Here is a 27,261-nt window from a genome sequence, read left to right as displayed (position 1 = left end):
ACGCCACTTTCCGCCTGTATGGTGTGTTTTCTGTAAAAAAAGTCTTTTCTGAGCGAAACACCAGTTGAGTCTGAAAGTGGCCTCGAGGTGTTGCTTGTTGAACTGCACAGGCAAATATGTGACAATACTGTACATTCATGCATTAAACCCCGTTTTCCTTTAGCGCGGCAGAAAGGCAATACAAAATATTCATAATAAATCTCCATGCAAATTATGTGACCGGGCCGAATTCGAACCCGCAATATAAGCAAATATTTACTTAAATGCGAAGGTTAATTACCGGTCGTTTAACCTTCGCATTTAAGTAAATATTTGCTTATACCAATGTCATTTAAGAACACAATAAAGCCTTTTGTAAAATATAAAAACGTCTTCATTTTAATATTTTAGGCCAGGTTCCGGTTTACATCATCTGAGGTTACGAAAACACATTTGAATGAAAACATATAGTATAACATGACATGAACGCAATAATAATAAGCTGAAGTTAAGTCGAAGTTGCGTTGATTGTTTGCAATATATGTCGGTCATTGCTGCAGAGAAATTGGACAGTGTCTATATTATACCAACAATAATAACAATAAAAATCATCAGTAGTAACTGATTCGATCCAAAATCATGTTTACAATTGAGCGGTGCTCTTCAACAACAGGGCTCAATGCATGTGCGTAAAATGTGCTCCTAGTTAAAGGGACCTTTTCACGTTTTGGTAAATTGACAAAATTGAAAAAAGTTGTTTCAGAATCGCAAATTTTCGTTTTAGTTATGATATTTGTGAGGAAACAGTATTACTGAACATTGACCATGGTCTGATATAGCCATTATATGCATCTTTTGACGATTTTAAAACCTAAAAATTATAAAGCGTTGCAACGCGAAACGATTGAATAATTTGGAGAGTTCTGTTGTTGTCGTTAAATTTTGTGACACTACGAAGATTGCTTTTATAAGGTATAAATTACGTCACCTATGTATACTCGGCAGAATAGCCGAGAGGTTTTAAAGCGTTTTTACTTCAGGACCTCGGCAGGACTCCAGGGGTCACTGGTTCGAAACCGGTTCCGGCAAAGTTTTTTTCCTTTTTTAAATTTTTTTCTTTATTTTTTTACTGCAGCTTTTACGATCAAATGTTTACATTTATCAATAGAAATCATTCAATGAATAACTTCAGAACATGCCAAAATCTGTGAAAAGGCCCCTTTAAACCTATGCAATCCACACAGGCTAATCAGGGACGACATTTCCCGCCTTAACTGGAGTTTCCCTGAGCAGAGACTTCTGTAAACGAAAAATACCGCCGGAAAGTGTCATTATTGATTAGCCTGTGTGCAGTACACAGGCTAACCTATGCCGACTCTTAACGCACATGCATTAAAGCAAAAATTCACAGAACGAAACTTATCTCTACATACGCTGTCAATGACGCCAAATAACCTTCCATCACCTCTTGACATGCAGCGGGAGGGACCCATCCAATCATTTTGTTCTGGCATCCACCAAGACAAGAAATCAAAACACAATATTGGGAACTGCGCCCAATGAAGTGTCATATCTAGCGCCGAATAACAGGTTGGCTGCTAATTGCGATGTCTGGTGTTCGTGGATATTTCGTATAAAATGGACATTGGTGTTCATAATTTAAATGGAAATTCAGTGTTATCGTGTATGATTCGATGCTGACATTTTGAAAACTTTTTAGGTATCGTGCTCAACTCGCTAATTTAATTGCTTTTTGAAATAATTGGGTCAATAATAACACGATATCCGTTTCTTGTTGTTTTAAAGTGACGGTAATTCGCTTTTAACAAAATGTTTACTAGTTGAAACAAGAGCACATCAAATAATTTTATTACACGATTGCGTTTCTAAACAAACAATTTGATAATATAAAATGTATTTTGAAATATTAATTACACGAAGCTCGACTTTTATAAAAAATATTTGATAACAATATCATGCTTTTAAATCGGCATGGAAGTGGTTATCTCATTCCTATTCTAAAGTAGGTCAAATGTAGACAACATGGATTGAAAGTGAATAGTACATTTGCACGTTTTCTGACGGTCTGGATATTGGTGGAAATCCATTCTGACGCATCTGGTAAGTGAGGGGTGCCTCAATATAGCAGCTAATCTGTTTGAGGATGAAAACTATTATTATAATACTTAGGCAGTTCCAATGAATGTTCTCGTAATTTTATCCCAATATAAATGCATGTCAAATAATGATCTTAATATATCTCCGTGTGTCATTATGACCACAATATACTTTAATTTACAGGGATATGTTAACACATTTTCGCATTTGTCATTTAATGTATTCACAAACACAATAATCAAAAAATGTTATAATATCAAGACTTTAGGTATGACTTTTTCACCTAATTAGAAGCATGGATTTCTGGGAGCAACATTTAACGCGCTTTGACTGGGTTAATAAAATTCAGCATATTTTAAAATGCAAGGAAAGTAAAACACATATTATCCCGTTACGTAAGCTTTATTTAATTATTCCGATTGATTAAATATATAAGAGAAGTGATTTTTGTTTTTGTTTATTAATCATAAGAATTAATTTGCTTTCTTAAATATGATGTATAAATCTTCATACTTTTTGAAATCCAAAAGAAATTGTCTTTTGCAAATCTGTGAAAAAGACTTATCAATCGAGATAGTATCAGTTATCATGCGTTTGTTAACATGATCCGCAACCTAACTTCACCGGATAGAAACACTAGGTCCGAACGCATGTCAGGGCGCTGTAACCACCGTCGAGACTAACTAGTACTGCTTAATGTCATTGAGCCGGTCTCGGGGAAAATGTTGCTAAATGCATGTCAGGGCGCTGTGACCACCGTCGAGACTACTGCTTAATGTCATTGGGTCGCGCTTTGGGAAAATGGTGCTTTAAGCATGTCAGGGCGCTGTAACCAACGTCGAGACGATTGCTAAATGTCATAGGGCCGCGCTCTTGGAAAATGGTGCTTAATGCATGTCAGGGCGCTGTGACCACCGTCGTGACTACTGCTAAATGTCATTGAGCCGCGCTCTTGGGGTGCTTAATGCATGTCAGGGCGCTGTGACCACCGTCGAGACGACTGCTTAATGTCATTGAGCCGCGCTCTTGGAAAATGGTGCTTAAAGCATGTCAGGGCGCTGTAACTACCGTCGAGACGAGTGCTTAATGTCATTAAGCCGCGCTCTTGGGGTGCCCAATGCATGTCAGGGCGCTGTAACCACCGTCGTGACGACTGCTAAATGTCATTGAGCCGCGCTCTTGGGGTGCTTAATGCATGTCAGGGCGCTGTACCCACCGTCGTGATGACTGCTTAATGTCATTGAGCCGCGCTCTTGGGGTGCATAATTCATTTCAGGGCGCTGTGACCACCGTCGAGACGACTGCTTAATGTCATTGAGCCGCGCTCTGGGAAAATGTTGCTGAATGCATGTCAGGGCGCTGTGACCACCGTCGAGACGGCTGCTTAATGTCATTGAGCCGCGCTCTGGGGAAATGTTGCTTAATGCATGTCAGGGCGCTGTGACCACCGTCGAGACAACTGCTTAATGTCATTAAGCCGCGCTCTGGGAAAATGGTGCTTAATGCATGTCAGGGCGCTGTGACCACCGTCGAGACGACTGCTAAATGTCATTGAGCCGCGCTCTTGGAAAATGTTGCTTAATGCATGTCAGGGCGCTGTGACCACCGTCGAGACGACTGCTAAATGTCATTGAGCCGCGCTCTTGGAAAACGGTGCTTAATGCATTTCAGGGCGCTGTGACCACCGTCGAGACGACTGCTAAATGTCATTGAGCCGCGCTCTTGGGGTGCTTAATGCATGTCAGGGCGCTGTAACCACCGTCGAGACGACTGCTTAATGTCATTGAGCCGCGCTCTTAGGGTGCTTAATGCATGTCAGGGCGCTGTAACCACCGTCGAGACGACTGCTTAATGTCATTGAGCCGCGCTCTTGGGGTGCTTAATGCATGTCAGGGCGCTGTGACCACCGTCGAGACGACTGCTAAATGTCATTGAGCCGCGCTCTTGGGGTGCTTAATGCATGTCAGGGCGCTGTGACCACCGTCGTGACTACTGCTTAATGTCATTGAGCCGCGCTCTGTGAAAATGGTGCTTAATGCATGTCAGGGCGCTGTGACCACCGTCGAGACGACTGCTTAATGTCATTGAGCCGCGCTCTTGGAAAATGGTGCTTAAAGCATGTCAGGGCGCTGTAACCACCGTCGTGACGACTGCTTAATGTCATTGAGCCGCGCTCTTGGGGTGCTTAATGCATGTCAGGGCTCTGTGACCACCGTCGAGACGACTGCTTAATGTCATTGAGCCACGCTCTGGGAAAATGGTGCTTAATGCATGTCAGGGCGCTGTGACCACCGTCGAGACGACTGCTAAGTGTCATTGAGCCGCGCTCTAGGAAAATGGTGCTTAATGCATGTTAGGGCGCTGTGACCACCGTCGAGACGACTGCTAAATGTCATTGAGCCGCGCTCTTGGAAAATGGTGCTTAAAGCATGTAAGGGCGCTGTAACCACCGTTGTGTCCACTGCTAAATGCCATTGAGCCGCGCTCTGGGAAAATGGTGCTTAAAGCATGTCAGGGCGCTGTAACCACCGTCGTGACAACTGCTTAATGTCATTGAGCCGCGCTCTTGGGGTGCTTAATGCATGTCAGGGCGCTGTGACCACCGTCGAGACGGCTTCTTAATGTCATTGAGCCGCGCTCTGGGAAAATGTTGCTTAATGCATGTCAGGGCGCTGTGACCACCGTCGAGACTACTGCTTAATGTCATGAAGCCGCGCTCTGGGAAAATGGTGCTTAATGCATGTCAGGACGCTGTTACCACCGTCGAGACGACTGCTTAATGTCATTAAGCTGCGCTCTGGGAAAAAGGTGCTTAATGCATGTCAGGGCGCTGTGACCACCGTCGAGACGACTGCTTAATGTCATTGAGCCGCGCTCTGGGAAAATGTTGCTTAATGCATGTCGGTGTGCTGTGACCACCGACGTTACTACTTCTAAATGTCATTGAGCCGCGCTCTTGGAAAATGGTGCTTAAAGAATGTCAGGGCGCGTCGACTTTCGTCGTGACAACTGCTAAATGTCATAAAGCCTGGAAAAATGGTGCTTAATGCATGTCAAGGCGCTGTAACCAACGTCGAGACGACTGCTTAATGTCATTAAGCTGCGCATTGGGAAAATGGTGTTTAATGCATGTCAGGGCGCTGTAACCACCGTCGAGACTACTGCTTAATGTCATTGGGTCGCGCTCTGGGAAAATGGTGCTTGAAGCATGTCATTGCGTTGTGACCACCGACGAGACAACTGCTAAATGTCATTGAGCCGCGCTCTGGGAAATGGTGCTAAATGCATGTCAATGCGCTGTAACCAACGTCGAGACTACTGTTAAATGTCATTGAGCCGTGGTGTGGGAAAATGGTGCTTAAAGAATGTCAGGGCGCGGTGACTACCGTCGTGACAACTGCTAAATGTGATAAAGCCGCGCTCTGGAAAAATGGTGCTTAATGCATGTCAGGGCGCTGTAACCACCGTCGAGACTACTGCTAAATGTCATTGAGCCGCGCTCTGGGAAAAGGTGCTTAAAGCATGTCAGGCCTCTGTTACCACCGTCGTGACAACTTCCAAATGTCATTGAGCCGCGCTCTGGAAAAATGGTGCTTTATGCATGCCAGGGAGCTGTGACCACCATCGAGACTACTGCTAAATGTCATTTAGCCGCGCTCTGGGGAAAATGGTGCTTAATGTATGTCAGGGCGCTGTGACAACCGTCGAGACGGCTGCTTAATGTCATTGAGCCGGTCTTTGGGAAAATGTTGCTTAATGCATGGCAGGGCGCTGTGACCACCGTCGAGACTACTGCTTAATGTCATTAAGCCGCACTCTGGGAAAATGGTGCTTAATGCATGTCAGGGCGCTGTGACCACCGTCGAGACGACTGCTTAATGTCATTGAGCCGCAATCTGGGAAAATGTTTCTAAATGCACGTAAGGGCGCTGTGACCACCGACGTTACTACTGCTAAATGTCATTAAGCCGCGCTCTAGAAAAATGGTGCTTAATGCATGTCAGGGCGCTGTTACCACCGACGTGACTACTGCTAGAGGTCACTAAGCTGCGCTCTGGGAAAATGGTGCTAAATGAATGTCAGGGCGCTGTCACCACCGTCGAGACTACTGCTTAATGTCATTGGGTCGCGCTCTGGGAAAATGGTGCTTAAAGCATGTCAGTGCGTTGTGACCACAGACGAGACAACTTCCAAATGTCAATGAGCCGCGCTCAGTGAAAATGGTTCTTAATGCATGTCAGGGCGCTGTAACCACCGTCGAGACTACTGTTAAATGTCATTGAGCCGCGACTTTGGAAAATGGTGCTTAATGCATGTAAGGGCGATGTGACACCCGTCGAGACCACTGCTAAATTTCATTTAGCCGCGCTCTAGGAAAATGGTGCTTAATGCATGTCAGGGCGCTGTTTACACCGTCGAGACAACTGCTAAATGGCATTGAGCCACGCTGTGGGAAAATGGTGCTTAATGCATGTCATGGCGCTGTGACCACCGTCGAGACAATTTCCAAATGTCATTGAGCCGCGGTCTGTGAAAATGGTGCTTGATGCATGTCAGGGCGCTGTGACCACCGTCGAGACCTCTGCTAAATGTCATTGAGCCGCGCTCTGGGAAAATGGTGCTTAATGCATGTCAGGGCGCTGTGACCACCGTCGAGACCACTGCTGAATGTCATTGAGCCGCGCTCTGGGAAAATGGTGCTTAATGCATGTCAGGGCGCTGTGACCACCGTCGAGACGACTGCTAAATGTCATTGAGCCGCGCTCTGAGAAAATGGTGCTTAATGCATGTCAGGGCGCTGTTACCACCGTCGAGACCACTGCTAAATGTCATTGAACCGCGCTCTTGGAAAATGGTGCTTAAAGCATGTCAGGGCGCTGTAACCACCGTCGTGACGACTGCTTAATGTCATTGAGCCGCGCTCTTGGGGTGCTTAATGCATGTCAGGGCGCTGTAACCACCGTCGAGACGACTGCTTAATGTCATTGAGCCGCGTTCTTGGGGTGCTTAATGCATGTCAGGGCGCTGTGACCATCGTCGAGACTACTGCTTAATGTCATTGAGCCGCGCTCTTGGGAAAATGTTGCTTAATGCATGTCAGGGCGCTGTGACCACCGTCGAGACTACTACTTAATGTCATGAAGCCGCGCTCTGGGAAAATGGTGCTTAACACATGTGTGTTAAGTGTCGTCCCAGATTAGTCTGTGTAGACCGCATAGAAATATCAGGAACGACTCTTTCCGCTGTTATAGATGTTTAATTTAAAGAAAGTCTCATTTAAACGAAAATTCAGTCTATGCGTTAAGTGTTGTCCTTTAGTAGACATGCGAACTGAAATTTTGTTTAATCCAGTTTTACAAGAACGATTTTTATTGTAACTATGGAATTTTTATTTTGTGTAATTTATCTTCGGTAATGATAATTCGGGTCATATTTAAGCTTGAACTTTATGTTTGAGACTTCTATGAAGCGGCTGATTTTTGCGTATCTATCTTAAATATTAGATCGAAATTGATATGAGCTTCGCTCTGTGAAAACAGGACTTAATGCATGTACGTCTCAGATTTGCTTGTGCAGTCCACACAGGCTTATCAGTAAATTCCGTGCTTAAGGAATTGTTCGTTTAATGAAAGTCTCTCCTTAACAAAAATCCAGTTTGGGTGGAAAGTTTCGTCCCTGATTAGCATGCGCATATCTGGGACGACATATGCATTAAGCCCCGTTTTCTGAAAGCGAGGCTCTTCTTTTTTTTTAGTGTTTGTAGTCAACAAATTATTATAGATTAATATCGACTTGGAATTCGAACAAATAATGTCTGTACATGCCGTTTGTTCAAAACTGTAATCAAGTTATGTTCATATGTTATGTTCCAGAATGTCGTTTCAAATTCCTTGTTTTCCGTTTGCCTCTTATATGATTTTCGTTTCGTTGAGGATCTTCATAATGCCATTTGTTATGTTCTTTAATGTCTGTGTTTAGCGTACATAAAAGGAAGGCAAAGTTCTTTTTCTTGTCGTATACTGATTACATGTGTAATATTTAGGAAGAAAAATTTGACAGCGATGACGAAACATAAATTCATTCACCACACTAGAAGTATACATTCAACGATAAATTCTGAGAGAAATTTTTTAGTCTTGCTCGGGGAAACGGGACTTAATCCATGTGCGTTAAGTGACGTCCCAGATTAGCCTGTGTCGTCCGCACAGGCTAATCAGGGGGCGACATTTTTCTCACACGCCTTAAGTCAAGTTTTCCCAGACTCATCTTATGTCGTGATGTTTAATTCCCTTCATGCAATCAAAGCATCGAACATTTCTGCGAAGACGCAAGTCTCTCGGTAATTTGGCAGATCGGACAACATATCGATACTGATGGTCGTAAGATTGATTGACTACTGGAATCTTGTTTCCATCGAGTGTCATTGAACGCTGATATTTGTAGATGTTAAGTTTGCCTTATGGCTAAGTCGCCATGAGAGTTTAATACCGACGAAAGAAAATTATGTGTGTCAAAATAGAAACGCTGAGCTCTGCAGTGGAAAATATGAACAATCGGTTAATCGATTTAGCCAGTGTTAATTATTGATACATTTATTTATTAACATATTTTATCGGTTCTGGTTTAATATAAACGATCCTCGCACTTGGTAAACAGGACTTAAAGCATGTGCGTATAGTGTGCATGGGCTAGCATTTGTATTTTGCCACTAGGAGGAGATTTTTTTAATTTAGTTATAATATTTTAACAACTCTTGGACGACATAACGAGTGCGTTTAAATATAAAATAAAATTTCTTTTTGTGATGTACATGCCGTTGTGTTTTCTTATTTATAAGTTCATTTGCTTCACCAAAACTTATGAACCTGTTATCTACGGATAAGGTTGACTACAGTTGAATCATAAAGATCGGGAACAACAGTAAGTAGAGGCAAGTCGAACCGGTCACACGTTTAACCTACGTAAATACGAAATCTTCCCCAATAGTGAAACCCTCAAAACGATCACAATTCATTTCACACTATGTATGGTTTAATTATTATCTAATATGTATTTTCCAATAGTTTAATAAAAAAATTGGAAAGGTTTCCATGAGTATGTGTGATGTTTCACTGGTCTTCGTTCGCTATTGACGTTTTTCGTGGTAATTAGCTTTTGCATTCGCAGATTTGTTCGGCTTTAGAAAATGACGTTCTAATCGAATTATTTGATTGGTAAAATACGTTGCTTTAATTCATGTAACATACCTTCGCGAAAAGTGGCACAATAAAATAATATTTTGTAGCTTTATACTTATCACAACACTCGATTGCGTACAGTTTTGGCAAATGCTTAAAAAGTTTTTTTCTCAAACGATGTTTGTTTTCTTTACAGATTTCCAAAACTGTGCATCCCATACATGGACTGGATTCTTAAGTTGTTGCTAACGTCATAATGTCATACTTTTTTTTTATTTAATATAAAAACATACAATATAAATATGTGCATAAGCAAGAACAAAAGTGGTATAATACAACAGTAATCATGTCAAACACATATTATACATGATATGCTAGGATATACTGTTTTTTTTTCTCTTGGTTGCATGTGGTGTATGCTGTTATTTTTAAATGTAATAATCAATCCTATAGATGAGTTGCGTAGAGTTAGGTAGAAGACAACTGGACTGGGTTATGAAAGGTTATGCATTTCCATTTTTGTTCAAAAATATGAAGTTTATCGTTAATGTCATAATGTCGGAATTCAAATTTGTGTGTGCAGTCCCAAATATCTTCATCCCCGTAAAGGGGTTTAAATTATTGTGCTTATATATTCAATGTCTGTCGCTGAATTTAAGATGAGCAGAAGTTACATTCCATTTTCAAAAGTAATATTGATGATTAGTGCATTATTTAGTTTTTAGACGCCTCATCCTCCTACTAAAAAACATGCAATGAATTTATTTTTAAATATTTCCAATAAATGGTTCTTCCCAAAAGTCTACGTGTTATTATTACTTTTATCATTATGTTGAATTTTGATGTTACCATAGATAAGCAATTAAGATGCCAGTTATGTAAGCTTTTAAACATATACACAAAATTCCGCTAAAGAGATTTCAATATACCCAAGTACCTGTTGTTTGCAAGCCAGTCAATTGCATAATCAGATAGTTAGCATAAACATATATTTTTCAATCTGAGAATACTAAAACTCTCATATAATTCGGATTATAATGTCAACTTGCATTACACTTAAATTTATTATATTTGTTTAGATGTTCATTTTCAATGGATGTGTATCCACATCCTATAGTAAATTAAAAATATACATTGACGAAGTATATACTTGGGGAAACTAAATTGGCAAAAACATGTGTGCTGCTTCATTCTTTATTCACACGTGCAATAAAAAGATCATATAGGTTTGACTATAATGTGCGCGATTAAAATTAAATTCAATATAAAAATAAACATAAAATAAAAAAATTCCGAAATGTTGTCCATCCGAATCGAGTGCCTCAGTTGTTGTCGCTCTAGGCCGATTTCGAGCCGCTCTCCTCGCTTGCGGATTTGCCGGAACCGGAAGCAGATTTGTCAGACTTCGTCTCATCTGCGGCAGCAACAGCGATTGCAGCCTCAACTGCGGCGTCTCCGTTCATCAGACTCATCAGGGCGCTGACCCTTTCGGTGTCGGCAGCGTCTACGTTGACACAGATCTGAAGGGTCGATTCGGGGCAGAGTCCCTTGCATTCCGGCTTCTTGTTCTTTCCGTCTATATATAAAAACGGTCGAATATTATTCTTATTTCAATATAATATTAGCAGCATAGAGTAGCAATCATTCCATACATATTTTCAGTAATAGATCAATAGGAATAAGAACAATAATTATAGTAGCTATGGAAGCGATGGTGATGACAGATTTTTTTGTGTATTTTGTTCTGAAACTGTTTTTCTTATTCTATAGAACGTATAAACCGTATATAGCATTGACAGTTTTGTGGATGGTGAAACAATGTCAAAACCACTCGGCATCGATAATGCAATAATCGATTCTAGGTGGGAAAGCAGTTACCCATACCCAGAACTGAGCGCGTACCCACACGTTATTGTGCCATCTAACATAAAACTGTATATATACATGTACGCATAAATTTAATAAAGTTATGCAATAAGAACACCAGTGATGTAATATATAGCATTCAATAAATACTTACATGCGTAAGCGTTGCCATTGGCTGATTTTGCCTCGGCTGCGTCTGTGGGAGCCGCGGTCCCCTTCCCAGTATCCACTGCGGGAGCCTCAACTGCAGGCACATCTCCGGCGGATGACTTTGTGGCGTCACCGGTGGCCTTGGCAGACACGTTCATTGCAAGACCAACCACACACAGCACAAAAAGGCAACGCATTTTGATCTGTAAAATATGAGATATGTTTTGATAGAATGTTCTGTGCCCATTACAGAATCTCTATAACGCACCACTACGACGCGAAATTAATTAATTATCAATGAATGTTCACAGATGGCCATAGGACCCACATTGTGTTCACAGATGGCCATAGGACCCACATTGTGTTCACAGATGGCCATAGGACCCACATTATTTCGGTTGTCCACCCGGTTTCGGTTAAGCTCAAATAATTAAATAATCAAGCTGACATTTCAATGTTAAATTGGCCTTTTTACTATGTAACCTCCCTTGGCAATAACCTTATTGCGAGAATCACTATTGAACTTCCGGCGATGATTATAACGGACACATATTTTGTTCCCGTGTTGTTTCCAAAATGTTTCAGTAGTTTAATTTGACCGTGCATCGGATCCTACTATGAGATCTTTACCCAACACGCGCATGGAAAGTACACATTTTATTTCTATACGAAAGATCATCGCTCAGGAATAACGTTGATCAATACTAGTGTGTCGTCCCAGATAAGTCAGTGTAGTTCGCATGGTAAAATCAGGGACGAATCTTCCCACTATTATTGTAGTTTTCGTTTTAAGGAAGTCTCTTCTTAGCGAAGTCCAGTTGATGCGTCAAATATAAGCCTGTGCGGCCTGCACAGGCTTAGCTTGTAAGACACTTTACCCACATGCATTAAACCCCGTTTTCCAGGAGCGAGGCTAAATGTACAAGTACACAATAGATCGTTTAAGCGCATTATTACTCTTGTACTAAGAAATGTCTAAGGCATCTACTTCCGTGAGAAATAAAATATAGAACGTCCGAACCTTATCCCAGTTTAAGAGGTGTAATTCTAATTGTACACAACTACCGTATCGTTACAAATAGTGAGCATGGGAATAGCAGTGGTACTTCATACACACTTAAATGTTTATACTTGTGCAATACAATTTATATGAAAATGAGCGAGCGTATTTCATTGTTGTAGACTCGTCGCAATCCTTTGATTCGATTAATAGAAACGGCATTGACTTAAACATGCACACATACGGCATAAAGGAAATTAGAATGGTTATAAGAGATATGTTCCACACAGTTGAGTCATGTGTTAGGTCACATACACGTCAATGTGATCACATGTATTTGGAATAATGACATTTAAACTGGTAATTCGATAGATCAGGTAGTTTTAAAATTTAACATTTAACTTTGCTATTGTTTTCTGTTGACATGCCATAGTAGGCAAAACGCCGGACAATGTGGAAAACACCTAGACAAAATGCAGTCTCTTCTTAGCGAAAATCCAATTAAGGCGGAATTCTCCGTCCCTGATTAGCCTTTACGGACTAAACAGGCTAATCTGGAACGACACTTTACGCGCACGAATTAAGCCCAGTATTCCGAGAGCGAGGCGCATTTATTATCTTATTGCTATTCATGGAGTCCACAGGTACACACATTGAAAACTAAAATTATGGTGTTTCGTAACCGCGATAGGTTAATAAATAATGAACGTTGTACATACATCGGACAAAATAAAAAATCTATAGAATAGATTTTTTTATTAAAATAAAAAAGATACCAACAATAAAAGCAGTCATTTGATAAATACAAAATCAAAATAATATCCATACGCGTTGAATGTAAAATGCCAAATGCCACTTCAAAATTGAAATTGAATTAAAACGACAACATCTGCACAAATATACACACACAGTAAATCAATAAAAAAAATCTTAAATAAGCAAATACAAAGAGCAATTTAAAATACTTACCACTTTGCTGAGTAAAAGTACCGGTAGAAGTTGAGAAGACTTTTTTAAACGATTTGTCGTCGAGTAACGAGACTTTTCGAAGGACTCGCATTTTATACTTTCCTTTAACAATTACCCAAATCCATGAAAGGAGCACCATCAAACAAAGACCTGTCTCTCCCGCAATGCTGTCAAGATATTTGCCTGTGCGAAAAGCGGACCGCAATAACAAGATAGTAATTATTATTCAGATGGATGTTGATTATGGTTTTGGTACGACATTACTTGGGACGAGTTCACGTATAATATTCTTTTGTATTGATCGAATATTAAAAAAAAATAATCTAATGAGTAGAACACGTTTCAAAAAATGACACTGGGCCAGCTCTTGTATATTAGACCATGTAATATCATTTCATTAAATCTGTCATGAAAGACCTTGTTAGCAAAAACATAACAGAACGCAGTTCATAAAAACAATCTGTGGCAGACCCTTTTTCTGTTGATTCCTTTGACTAATTTTAAATTATGTAGGGCAAATTGATGGGAAGCTTGTCCGATCGGTTTGATAGTATTAGGTACTATCCTTTATACGATGACGATATTTACATTTACTAGTATAGCAATTTCTGAACTGTTTTTCTGTTTTCACTTTGCTTTGATTTCTACAATAGTTGCTGTTTATTGTACATGTATAAGCAGATGTTGGTGTAAATTCTTACACATAAGAATTTCTCAACAACCGCAACGGAACTAAATATGAAAACAAGACACTATGTCCAAAATGTAGTTGTCCGTATAGAAGCATAGACAAGAATAGACATATACACTTGTACATACATTTTTGTACTAACACCCAAGTTGTGATGTACGTCGAGCTCACGAATTACAATAAACGAGTCCACACATCATATCGATACGCCCATGTTGTTACAATTTATTGTAGGTTTACGCGCTTTTCGCATTGACTAATTGGCAAAAGAGAGCAATGAAAAAATCAACAATGTTTATAAATGAAGGATGCTGTTTGGTTTTACAAATGTATTCAAAGAGTTCTTGAAGTTTGAAGCACACAATAAGAAACAAAGAAACGAAAAAAAGCATAATGCCGACGCATGGAATATTTATCGAACGTTCCATTTTGTTGTAAACAAATGCCGAAAAGTGTGCTTTAATTTTTAACCCTGATGCAAGCAATACAAGCGATATTTTGCAGTTTTTTGTGTTAACGGTGTGAATTGTGGGTATGTAGTTTTGCCTGTTCCGCTCCGATGCAATTAACCTCGTTATTGCTAATAAGAATGTGTGAGCCGCGCTCTCGGAAAACGGGTCTTAATGCATGTGGATAAAGTGTTGTCTAATATAAGCCTGTGGAATCAGCCCATCGACCACACTTTCCTATTCTAGGGGGATTTATAAGCCTGTGGAATCAGCCCATCGACCACACTTTCCTATTCTAGGGGGATTTATAAGCCTGTGGAATCAGCCCATCGACTATACTTTCCTCTTCTAGGGGGATTTATAAGCCTGTGGAATCAGCCCATCGACTACACTTTCCTATTCTAGGGGGATTTATAAGCCTGTGGAATCAGCCCATCGACCACACTTTCCTCTTCTAGGGGGATTTATAACCTGTGGAATCAGCCCATCGACTACACTTTCCTCTTCTAGGGGGATTTATAACCTGTGGAATCAGCCCATCGACTACACTTTCCTATTCTAGGGGGATTTATAACCTGTGGAATCAGCCCATCGACTATACTTTCCTATTCTAGGGGGATTTATAACCTGTGGAATCAGCCCATCGACTATACTTTCCTATTCTAGGGGGATTTATAAGCCTGTGGAATCAGCCCATCGACTACACTTTCCTATTCTAGGGGGATTTATAAGCCTGTGGAATCAGCCCATCGACCACACTTTCCTCTTCAAGGGGGATTTATAAGCCTGTGGAATCAGCCCATCGACCACACTTTCCTCTTCTAGGGGGATTTATAAGCCTGTGGAATCAGCCCATCGACTACACTTTCCTCTTCTAGGGGGATTTATAAGCCTGTGGAATCAGCCCATCGACCACACTTTCCTATTCTAGGGGGATTTATAACCTGTGGAATCAGCCCATCGACTACACTTTCCTATTCTAGGGGGATTTATAACCTGTGGAATCAGCCCATCGACTACACTTTCCTCTTCTAGGGGGATTTATAAGCCTGTGGAATCAGCCCATCGACTACACTTTCCTCTTCTAGGGGGATTTATAACCTGTGGAATCAGCCCATCCACCACACTTTCCTCTTCTAGGGGGATTTATAACCTGTGGAATCAGCCCATCGACTACACTTTCCTCTTCTAGGGGGATTTATAGCCTGTGGAATCAGCCCATCGACTACACTTTCCTCTTCTAGGGGGATTTATAAGCCTGTGGAATCAGCCCATCGACCACACTTTCCTATTCTAGGGGGATTTATAACCTGTGGAATCAGCCCATCGACTACACTTTCCTATTCTAGGGGGATTTATAACCTGTGGAATCAGCCCATCGACCACACTTTCCTCTTCAAGGGGGATTTATAGCCTGTGGAATCAGCCCATCGACCACACTTTCCTCTTCTAGGGGGATTTATAACCTGTGGAATCAGCACATCGACTACACTTATAGGAAGTGTGTTCTTAGCGAAATTCTAGTTTACACTGAAATTTCGTCCGTACTTTACGCATATGCTTTAAGCCTCGTTTTCCCAGAGCGTGGTTTAAATATTTTGGAAAAAGAAAGTCAAAAATAAATGACAGTTCACTAAACTAAACTATAATACGCATGTTGTAATGGTGGAGAAGTGTTCTGCTGTTTGTGTGTTTGGATGTTTTGCCGTTTTCAACAGCATTGCAGTCATGGTGCGGCCGTAAGCTGGTTTACCGGAACTACATGTACTACGTTCACATTTGCACGTTACTTATAACTCAACCTACATGCGTCAGAGGTAGGAGCAGAATGGCCGTCGAAAAAATATTCACAACAAATCCTTACGCAAGGATTGTGATCGTGTTGACAATCGGACCCACAAACCTCCTGTTAGTAGTCCACCACTTTATGCTTTAATTTGAGTTCATTCATATTATCATGATTAACTTGCCCACCGAACTTATTTCACTATACCTCTTTCAATCTATGTCATCTTTAACGAATTACGTACGGGTCCTCTTCACATCTTAAGTAAATGTTTGCTTATACCGATGTCATTAACGAACAGAATAAAATGTTTTGAAAAATATAAACACGCATTCACAGTCGTATTTAAGCCAAGTTCCGGGTCACACAAATTGAGAAAGGTTATGAGATGCGTTTCAATGAAAACATATTATGTCAAACATGTCATTTACGCAAGAATAATTTTCAAATATTACGTTTTTTGAAGATGTATATTGCACTGCTTGTTTGATAATATTGTTGATAGTTGCTAAAGAGAAATCGGACGGTGTCTACATAAAACAAAAAACGCTCTCACAAAAAAACAAACGATTTCTTAAAAAAATCAGCAGTCAAACGATTTGATCCATAATGAAGTATGAAATAGATATTGGTAACGGCAGAAATATTGTGACAAGTCTGAAGATCGGAATTGGTCGGATGTAGTAGGATATTTAATTGACCACAACTCTTAGTAGAGCCTCGGTCTGGCTAAACTGGGCTTAATGCATGTGTGGAAAGTGCCGTCCCAGATTAGCCTGTATAGTCTGCCCGGGCTAGTGAGAGACGACACTTTCCGTGTTTAAAGTACTTTTCGTTTACAAAAAAATCCCTTTTTAACGAAAATCCAGTTTAGGCGGAAAGTGTCGTTTAGCCCGCTCGGACTGCGCAGGCTTATTTGGGACGGTACTTTTCACAAATGCATTTAACGCAGTTTCCACAGAACGATGATCATTAGTTCAAGAAATTGTTTTAATCACAAATTTTTACAAATAAAAACAACGAAACATGATACTATTTTCATCTATTGGACAAAATATGCATTCATTAAAAACTCATTATAATAACATTTTACCTAAGTTGCTATATGCCTTTTCACCGCCCCTCTCAATTCAATACACTGACTCAAAGAAATGAAAAAGATCAACAAAACGTTTAATATTTTGGGGGCTATATTAAGAGAGTATCCGAAAACTAACTGTGTCCGAAAAATTCAATTTATGACGCTAGATAATGTGTATATATGTATATATGGTATTACATTTAATCACACCCTGTATATAATTGTATATACCGTTCAAAAATGTATTTAGTATATTTTGCATATCCATCACATAGAGGTGAGTCTCGCACTGGGAAAACAGGCCTTAATGATTTACGTGAAGTATCGTCCCAATTAAGCCTGTGCAGTCTACACAGGCTAATCAGGGACGACACTTTCCACTTTAATGCAATTTTTCGTTTATAAGAAGTGTCTTCTATCAGAATATTCAGTTTAGGCGGAAGGTGTCCTCCTTGATAATCCCGTGCGGACCCCACCGACTAATCTGGGACGGCAGTACAGGAACATGTATTAAACCCCTTCTCTAAAATGTTTTCGGTATATTGTACATACCTATTACATATATCTACATTCACCAGCAATGACGCAAAATTACCTTCCATCAGTTCTTGTCATGTGATGGTAAGGACCCATCGATCATTTTGTTCTGGCATTCTACAAGACAGGAAATCAAACACAATATTGGGAATTGCCGTAATAAACCGGGGAAATTAGAGTCTTCCCCATCGCCAAATGAAATGTCATATCTAGCGCCGAATAACAGGTTGGCTCCTAATTGCGATGTCTGGTGTTCGTGGATATTTCGTATAAAATGGAACTTGATGTTCATAATTCAAATGGAAATTCAGTGTTATCGTATATGATTTTATGCTGACATTTTGAAACAGTTCTAAAATCAATATAAAATCGTTAACTTAACTGCTATTTGGAATAATTGTTCAATAATAACATGATATCCGTTTGTTGGATTTTGAAGTGACGGTAATTCTCGTTTAACAATATGTTAACTAGATTAAACAATAGAGCCTCGAATATAAATATTTGTATAAAAGGAAAGCGTTACTATACAAACAATCTTCAATAAAACAAAATAAAATGTAATTTAAAATATTCACTCCACGAAGCTCGACTTTTATAAAAAGATGTGATAACACTACATACGTTTTAATTGACATTGAAGTGATTATCTCATTCTCATTCTAATTATTATAGAATGTAGACAACATGGATTGAAAATGAAGAGCGTTGCGCATTTTCTAACGGTCTGGATTTGGGCGGAAATCTATTCAACAACCTCTGGTAAGTGAATGGTTCTTCAATATTGCACTGCACTCTTAGATGATGAATGCAATTATTATGAACCTAACATATTCTCGTTATATAATTGTATGATGAAAAAGGAATAGCAAAACTTACGTTTAAAGTTTAAAAAGAGACACTATAAATGATTTACAGGTCTCGAAGCAAGCCAGGAACCTTTTGGCGTTACCGCAGTGACTACTCCTTAAAGTTAATCGAGACACACTCTGATAAAACAGGACTTAATGCATATGCGTAGAGTGTCGTCCCGGATGAGCCTGTGCAGCCCGCACAGGCTTATAAAAGACGACATTTTCCGCTTTATTGTAATGTTTCGCTTAAAGGAAGTCTCTTCTAAACGAAAAACCAGTCTATGCGAAAACTGGCGACCCGGATTAACCTGTGCGGACTGCACAGGCTTATCTCGGACGACACTTAACGCAAATACATTAATCCCGTTTTCCCACAGCGATGATCAAAATTTTAAATTATATGGTTGCATTACATATTTATGGTTGCATATATGTATAATAAATGTGTCTTTTGCTATAATATCAAAGTATTTATTATTGATAACAGACCCTTGTTCCCAGGGATTTCAGACGGCCTGGGTCCACCGCAGCGACTAAAACAGGTTTTTATGCATGTGCGTAATGTGTCGTCCCACATTAGACTGTGCAGTCTGCACTGTCTTATAAGGGACGACACATTCCGCTTTTATGGTATTTATTTCGTTGAAACGAAGTCTCTTCTTTGCGGAAATCCAATTGCGGTAGAAAGTTTTGTCCCTGAATAACGGCTAATCTGGGACGACAATTTACGCATATGCATTAAGCCCCGTTATTATTTTAATAGAGACTCTGGATCCTGAGGGATTGCAGACGGTCTGGGACCACCGCAGCGACTAAAACGGGGTTTTAAGCATGTGCGTAATGTGTCGCCCCATGTTAGACTGTGCAGTCTGCACAGGCTAATCAGAGACGACACATTCCGCTTTTGTGGTACTTATTTCGTTTAAAGGAAGTCTGTTCTCAGAGAAAATCCAGTTTTGACAGAAAGATTTGCCCCTGAATAACCTGTGTGAACAGCTAATCTGGGACGACACTTGACGCATGTGCATTAAGCCCCGTTTTCCCAGAGCGCATCTCAATTATTATTTAAATAGAGACTCTGGGTCCTGAGGGATGTCAGACGGCTTGGTTCCACCGAAACGACTACTGCTACCACGTAATCAACGCGCGCGTGCACTTCGACAGCGCCAAAGCGATCTGTGACCTCAAGGGTTCCGTGCTGACGTCACTGTGGGACCAGGACGAGGCGGAGTTTGTGCTCAAACTGCTAAATGAAGTAACAATATTTATCTTAATTTATCCCTTTTTGAAGCTTTGTCTGGTCAAATTGAAAGTCCAAATCCACTATACATTGTCAAAACAATTATTTTAAACATGTTTTATCCGTTTTGGCAGAATCTAATTTAGCCGCGCTGTGGGAAAACCGGCCTTAATGCATATTCCTAATGTATCGTCCCACATGAGCCTGTGCAGTCTGTTCAGGCTAACCAGGGAAGACACTTTCTGATTTTATGGAATTTTTTGTTTGCAGATAGTGTTTTGTAAATGAAAATCAAAAATATATTCTGAACGTTTCGGCCCAAATAAGCGTGTACGAACTGCACATGCTAACCTGAATCGACACTTTACGCACACGTATGGAACTCCGCTTTGCCAGAGAGAAGCTCAAATGAGATTGTTCCACTTTATTATTGCTTACTTTCCTGTGTTTGCTAACATTCTGTAAATACCAGCAGCGGTTCGATCTTGTCAACATTGTTATTGAACTAAGTAGGAATCAACGCGCAACTTGCTGTAGTTGTGTTTGCATAGTAATGACTGAGCCATACGGAAGTCGCTGTAAATGCTTCTTAAATAAACGCTCAATAAAAAAAACTTGGATTACTGTGATAATTTGTTTAGTTAAGAATTCTTACGACTCTACCCGGATTGTGTGTTCATGCCTTTAAGGATCAGTGAACAAAATAAAGGTTGGTTTAGATCTTAACTCCATCGACTTGGTTGACGCTTATCATGTTGGAGAGAGCGCGAATGAGACTTGTAAGGGGCCCAAGAATTGTTGAGTTGTATGTTTCAAAAGGATTTACAACGCACAATGGACGAACGTGCGTTGTAAACGTTTTCAATAAGTTGTCACGTATTAATCCTAAAGCTTAGAAAACAAAAAAATATGTGTGCTTTATTGCATTAATTGTATTTATATTTAATGATGAACGCAGTGCATGTATAACACCCGACATGTCGAGCTACTATTCTTATAAAATAAAGCAATTACAAGTACAAACATTTCTATTTAGTGGTAGAAGCTGCAGCAATTATTTGTGTTTGATTAGTAAAACGTTTATGAGGTGCAATCAAATAAAGATTAACGAAAAAAAAGACGTCCGTCTCCAGAAAAGAGTCAGATACGTTGTACATTGAATATAAATGCCGATGGACGAAGGCATTATTTTTTAGTTTGTTATTTAGGCTGGAGCCTGAGAATGGAACGGTGATACGCTTTTGATTTGTGTTATTATTTAGCCTCGCTATGGAAAAAAACTGGATTTGACGCATGTGCATGTGCGTAAAGTGTCGTCACAGATTAGCATTTGAAGTCCACATAGGCTTATCAGTTACGACAGTTTCAGCCTTAGTTTACACAATTTTCGTTTAGAAAAGACTTCATTTACAAGACAAATTTCATAAAAGCGTAAAATGTTGTCCCTGAATTGCCTGTACTGACTTCACAAGCTTATCTGAGACGACACAGTTACACATGCATTAAGCCTAGTTTTACCAAAACATGGCTCATTTTTTAGAATGATTATACTTTCTGTGTGTTTTTAGTTGGATGTCAAAGAGCGCATGGCGTGGATTGGTGCAGTTCCAACAGGGGGCGTGGTCAACAAAAAATGGGTGTGGCTTGACGGTTCCGGTTCGGTGGAGCTTCTCAAAGGTATGGTAGCGTAATGTTGGACATGCATCTTGAGGCGGTTCTATTTAAGCCTTGCTCTGTGAAAACAGACTTAATGTATGTGCGAAAATGTCATCCCAGATTAGCCTGTGTAGTTTGCAAAGGCTAATCAGGGAAGACACTTTCCGCCTAAACCGGTTTTTCTAAACGAACACATCCATTAAAGCGAAAAGTATCGTCCGTGATAAGCTTATGCGGACTGCACAGGCTAATCTCTGACGACACGTTACTGCGGACTGCACAGGCTAATCTCTGACGACACGTTACTGCGGACTGCACAGGCTAATCTCTGACGATACGTTACTCACAGGCTAATCTCTGACGACACGTTACTGCGGACTGCACAGGCTAATCTCTGACGACACGTTACTGCGGACTGCACAGGCTAATCTCTGACGACACGTTACTCACAGGCTAATCTCTGACGACACGTTACTCACAGGCTAATCTCTGACGACACGTTACTCACAGGCTAATCTCTGACGACACGTTACTCACAGGCTAATCTCTGACGACACGTTACTCACAGCCTAATCTCTGACGACAAGTTACTCACAGGCTAATCTCTGACGACAAGTTACTGCGCACTGCACAGGCTAATCTCTGACGACACGTTACTGCGGACTGCACAGGCTTATATCTGACGACACGTTACTGCGGACTGCACAGGCTAATCTCTGACGACACGTTACTCACAGGCTAATCTCTGACGACAAGTTACTGCGCACTGCACAGGCTAATCTCTGACGACACGTTACTGCGGACTGCACAGGCTAATCTCTGACGACACGTTACTCACAGGCTAATCTCTGACGACACGTTACTGCGGACTGCACAGGCTAATCTCTGACGACACGTTACTCACAGGCTAATCTCTGACGACAAGTTACTCACAGGCTAATCTCTGACGACACGTTACTCACAGGCTAATCTCTGACGACAAGTTACTGCGGACTGCACAGGCTAATCTCTGACGACACGTTACTGCGGACTGCACAGGCTAATATCTGACGACACGTTACTGCGGACTGCTAATCTCTGACGACACGTTACTGCGGACTGCACAGGCTAATCTCTGACGACACGTTACTCAAATATATTAAACACCGTTTAAAAGAGCGTGACTTATGTTCGTGAAAAATACTTGGTTATTGCGATTGCTAAAGTCGCGAGTTATGTCCAGCAATTATCACCGGTTTAAATGCACCATTTTATTATCAAACATACTAAGGCTGATATGCCTTTTGGGCTGCACATGAAAATGAGTGTATGATTGTAAATAGGTGATGGAAATAATTCCATGTAGAACTTCAATCCTGCACATTTGTTACTTATTAGATTATTATTGCGAATAAAACAAATCACATATATATATCGTTTTAGCGGGGTTTTTGTTTTTAAATTGTACGCTTTTATTAAATATTTACAATAAGATGCACATATCCGTGATGACATACTAGTATGCAAGCTATGATAACTTCTTTCGCGTGATTTTGGATTAAACGCATACGAGTCACTTTGTTGTTTTTCCGTTGTTTTGTGACAGACTTTCAGTCACCGGAAGTTACAGATGAGCTCTGCGTTTCGTTAGCAGAAGACTCTACGATTTTGTTTCTGGATTGTGACGTCACACTCAATGCGTTCATCTGCAAGAAACGTAAGTGACGTCATAAATGTCGCTCGCACTCTTACAATCCCCGATTACTTATAAAGGGCAATGGAAAAATACGCTTTTTGTGTGGAGGGGAGCATGTGGTTTTTAATGTTTAGAATTAGACATTCTAATAACGGTACGCCGTGTATTTTCTATTCAGTACATGTTCACTTAAAACTCGTAACGATTCCAAAATAACAACAGATGTATCCGTTATATGTTGTCGTTTTAAATGTGACTGGTGGTGGCATTTCTCTCTTAAGTATAATGGTTTCCTAATATAGAACACGATTTTGATAGTTATTATTATATAAAACTGTAATATAATCGCAGCTATTTCAACTTAAAGCAGTTTGTACCTTTGGGCTTGATCTCATTAATCAAATTACAATATTTGTACTGAATGTCTTATTTGAGAAATTTCAATATCGTTCAACAATAAGTGGTTGGGTCATTTTTCTGTTCACGATAGCCGTCCAAAAACTGTACGTACCCGACGGTATGAATGTGACGTCCGAATTCATGTACCTGAACAAGAATCCTGAGCAGACGATATTTGAGCGTCTGCGTCCGCCGATCCTCGAAAAAATCAACATGGAGACTTCCGGTGTACATCACCTAGCAACCGTTGACGTCATACACGAGACGGACTGCGCGTTCAAGTGTTACACTATCGGAGAATGCAACGCGTTTGTGGTGACGTGCAAGTCGTCAAGAAAGTGCAACGTGCGTCTGTGTAGCTTAATGGCGGGCTTTGATGTTTTTTGATTACAGAGGGGAAGTCTTTTGTAACAAATGATGTGTTCCGCCGATAATTCTGTTTTGGTTCTGCAATTCACATATAACAGCGATGTCTTGGAAACCTGTCGTTTATTTCATTGTAATTTTATTTGACAATACACTAAAGTGCGGCGGTGTATATGGATTAAGATTTGTATTTTGTCACTTGTAGGAGAAGTTTTTTTTATCTATGCATATTTAACAACTATTCGAATAAATAACAATTATGTTTAACTGCAAACAGTGATACCGTTTTTGCGATTTACATGACTTTGTCTTTTCTTTCGATTGACTCGTTTGCTTCACTAAACCTGATTTAACATGTAGTTTTTATCTCCCGATTTGGTTGGCTCCAGTCGCATCAATAAGATCGGGAACCACAGTAATTGGAAGAACGTCAAATCTCCAAAAAGTCTAACTGGCATCAAAAACAAAACTGAATTAAGATTGTTTTTTTTCTTATTTACATTTGCCAATTGTTTAAAGAAATTGAAAGGTTTTTATTAATAGGAGTTATGTTTCCTCGGTCTCCGGTAGCTTTTGACTCATACTAGATTTTGAAATCGCAGATTTTGTCTGCTTTTGAAAGTGGGGTTTCAATCAAATTGTTCAATTCTTTAAATTGCCGGTAGTTGTTTTATTCATCTGACATTACCTCGAAGAAAATGAACCAATATTTCGTTACCTTATACAGTCGCATACCACTCCAGTATGTACAGTTTTGATAATATTCTTAAAACGTGTGTTTGTTTTCATTGCATATTTCTAAACTGCCTACTCAAAAATGGATTGGATTTAAGTGGTTTTTGTTTTATTTGTTGCTTATCTCAATGTCAGATTTTCGAAATTCAAATATGTCTGTGCACTCCGAAAACTTCTGCTGCATTAGGGGTTTCAAATTACATTGCACATGTATTAAATGTCTTCCGCTTACTTAAAGGGATCTTTTCATGGTTTGGTAAATTGATTAAATTGAAAAAAATTGTTTCAGATTCGCAAATTTTCTTTTTAGTTATGATATTTGTGAGCAAACAATATTACTGAACATTTACCATAGTCCAATATAGACATTATATGTATTTTTGACGTTTTGAAAACCTAAAAATTATAAAGAATAATTTGGAGAGTTCTGTTGTTGTCGTTTAAATTTACGAAACTACGAAGATTGCTTATATAAAATACTCAAAGTGTGTAAACCCGGCGAAATAGCCGAGTGGACTAATGCGTTTTTACTTCAGACTAATTCCAGGACTCCGGGGTTCACTGGTTCGAGCCCTGGTACCGGCTACTTTTTTGCTTTTTTTAATTTTATTCTTGATTTTTTACTGGAGCTTTTAAGACCCAATGTTTACATTTATCAATATAAAGCATTTAATGACAAACTTCAAAATATGCCCAAATCTGAAATTTGCTGCCCCCCCCCCTCCCTCAATAACATACTCTTAATGACGAAATAAAATACAATGCAACCTTGCAGTGAGGTTGCATTTCAAAAGTTGCGATAACTTTACTAAACTGTCTGTAATGCCCAAAATATCTATTCGGGGATCGCTTGCTTAAACTTCAACTGCATCCATTACATTTGTCTTTCAAATTTTTATGATTTATCGCAACACGTGTAAAATGAAAAGCGCGAAAACGCGAATCGTGTCATGTCAGAAGCCAATTTTAAGTTAACCATTTGATGATTCCCATTAATGGCTACATGGAAAACTATGTTCGTTAACTACTGTGTAATATTGTACGACTATCAACGCAAGGGAGACCAATTTGTATTAATGTATGCAAATCCATAACAATGATCTCCCCTAATGTACTTTATTGACTTGCGTAACGGTTTTGTGTGACGGGTGATCCCCTTTTTACAGTTGGGTGGAACGGTGAACATATTCATTTATAAATAAATCGATGTCAGAGATTTTTTTGTTTCCAACTACATGTCTCTAAAATGTTTGGCCATATTTCAAAGCACATAATTCTCAAACACGTATACGAACAACATGGAGACAAAATCTTCATTTGTGTTGTTTTATTCTGCCGAATTTTGAGTGTTACGTTATTTATCGTTATAATTCCTATCACCGTGACCAGGTAACCTACAGAACTAACATGAGACAAGCTAAGCTGACCAAACCGGTTTACTTGTACAAAGACACAGACTTACAAGTCCTAAAAAAGATCAGTTTATTTGCACATTCTGTCCTGGATTAATGATTAGCTGAAAGTCTACATAATTGTATCCAATTACCACAGCCAAATCGATCGTATAATTAAGTACAGTAAAAACATTTTAATAACGATTTGTATTCCGAGGTGACGTCAAACCAAAAGATGACATTTGCACTAAAAACACATTTTTTTAATAAACATCAATCAAACAATAAAACAAATATTAAATAATAGGAAATATGTGAGTTTATACGGTGACAATTGATTAATGATGAATTTAAGAATGCTCGCCAAGCCAAGTACTCCTCTGTTTCTAAGCATTGCATGATACACTTTATGTTTATCCTACACTCACCGAATATTCTCGCTGTGGGCTCCGCTTTGGGAAAACGGGGCTAATATACATGTGCGTATTGTGTCCTCAGAGACATTTATCCATAGAAAACAGGAGACTTACAACTTACAATAAATACGAATTAAAACGTGTTTTTATATCAAAAGCGAACCGGTTGGTCGAAACAGCGAAGATGCGCCGCGCTGTGGGAAAACCGTGCTTAATGCATGAACGTAAAGGGAACGACACTTTTCACCATAAAACCGGGCTTAATGCATGAACGTAAAGGGGACGACACTTTTCACCATTAAACCGTGCTTAATGCATGTGGGTATTGTGTCGTCCAAGACACACATCCATAGAAAACATGAGACTTACAACTTAGAATAAATACGCATTCAAAACGGGGTTTTATATCAAAAGCGAACCGGTTAGTCGAAACAGCTATGATACGCCGCGCTCTGGTAAAACCGTGCTTAATGCATGAACGTAAAGGGGACGACACTTTTCACCATTATGGAATTTTTCGTTTTAAGGAAGTCTCTTCTTATCTAAAGTCTAGTTTATGTGGAAATTATTGTTGTCCTAAATAAACCCGTGCGGATTGAACAGGCTAGTCTGGAACGACACTTTACGCATATGCATTATGTCTGGTTTTCCTGCGCGGCTCAATGGTATGTATATTGACCCTAGATTTTTTATCATAACAAAACTCTAGCTATTGGAACTCT

The 27,261-nt window shown here is 39.8% G+C and overlaps 2 protein-coding genes across 4 annotated transcripts in view; one reads left to right on the top strand and one right to left on the bottom strand.

Moving 5' to 3' along the window:
* Positions 1–27,261, bottom strand: part of LOC127832601 (uncharacterized) — a 51,878-nt gene that overhangs the window by 5,017 nt on the left and 19,600 nt on the right. The window contains exons 2-3 of one of the 2 annotated variants that reach the window (XM_052358123.1): positions 11,296–11,494; positions 10,456–10,851 (exon numbers count right to left, since the gene is read on the bottom strand). In XM_052358123.1, coding sequence (XP_052214083.1) covers positions 10,613–10,851; positions 11,296–11,494 — 438 coding nt within the window. In that variant the 3' untranslated portion in view covers positions 10,456–10,612. Of the gene's footprint in view, positions 1–10,455; positions 10,852–11,295; positions 11,495–27,261 lie in introns of those variants that run through there. The other variant, XM_052358122.1, reaches the window with a different exon arrangement.
* LOC127832600 (uncharacterized) lies at positions 1,995–24,456 on the top strand. 2 transcript variants are annotated; one of them, XM_052358121.1, is made up of 6 exons: positions 1,995–2,100; positions 18,480–18,566; positions 19,732–19,913; positions 21,467–21,575; positions 23,140–23,250; positions 23,720–24,456. In XM_052358121.1, exons 2-6 carry the CDS (start codon positions 18,503–18,505, stop codon positions 24,013–24,015), a joined length of 762 nt encoding a protein of 253 aa, XP_052214081.1. In that variant the 5' UTR covers positions 1,995–2,100; positions 18,480–18,502; the 3' UTR covers positions 24,016–24,456. The 2 variants fall into 2 exon arrangements, with proteins under 2 accessions (XP_052214081.1, XP_052214080.1); XM_052358120.1 differs by lacking the exon at positions 1,995–2,100 and having other exon boundaries at positions 17,864–18,566.

Source organism: Dreissena polymorpha, chromosome 5, assembly GCF_020536995.1.
Source record: "Dreissena polymorpha isolate Duluth1 chromosome 5, UMN_Dpol_1.0, whole genome shotgun sequence".
Taxonomy (NCBI): Eukaryota; Metazoa; Mollusca; class Bivalvia; order Myida; family Dreissenidae; genus Dreissena; species Dreissena polymorpha.
The sequence above is the reverse complement of the archived record's forward strand: the minus strand, read 5'-3'. Positions and strand labels throughout refer to the sequence as shown.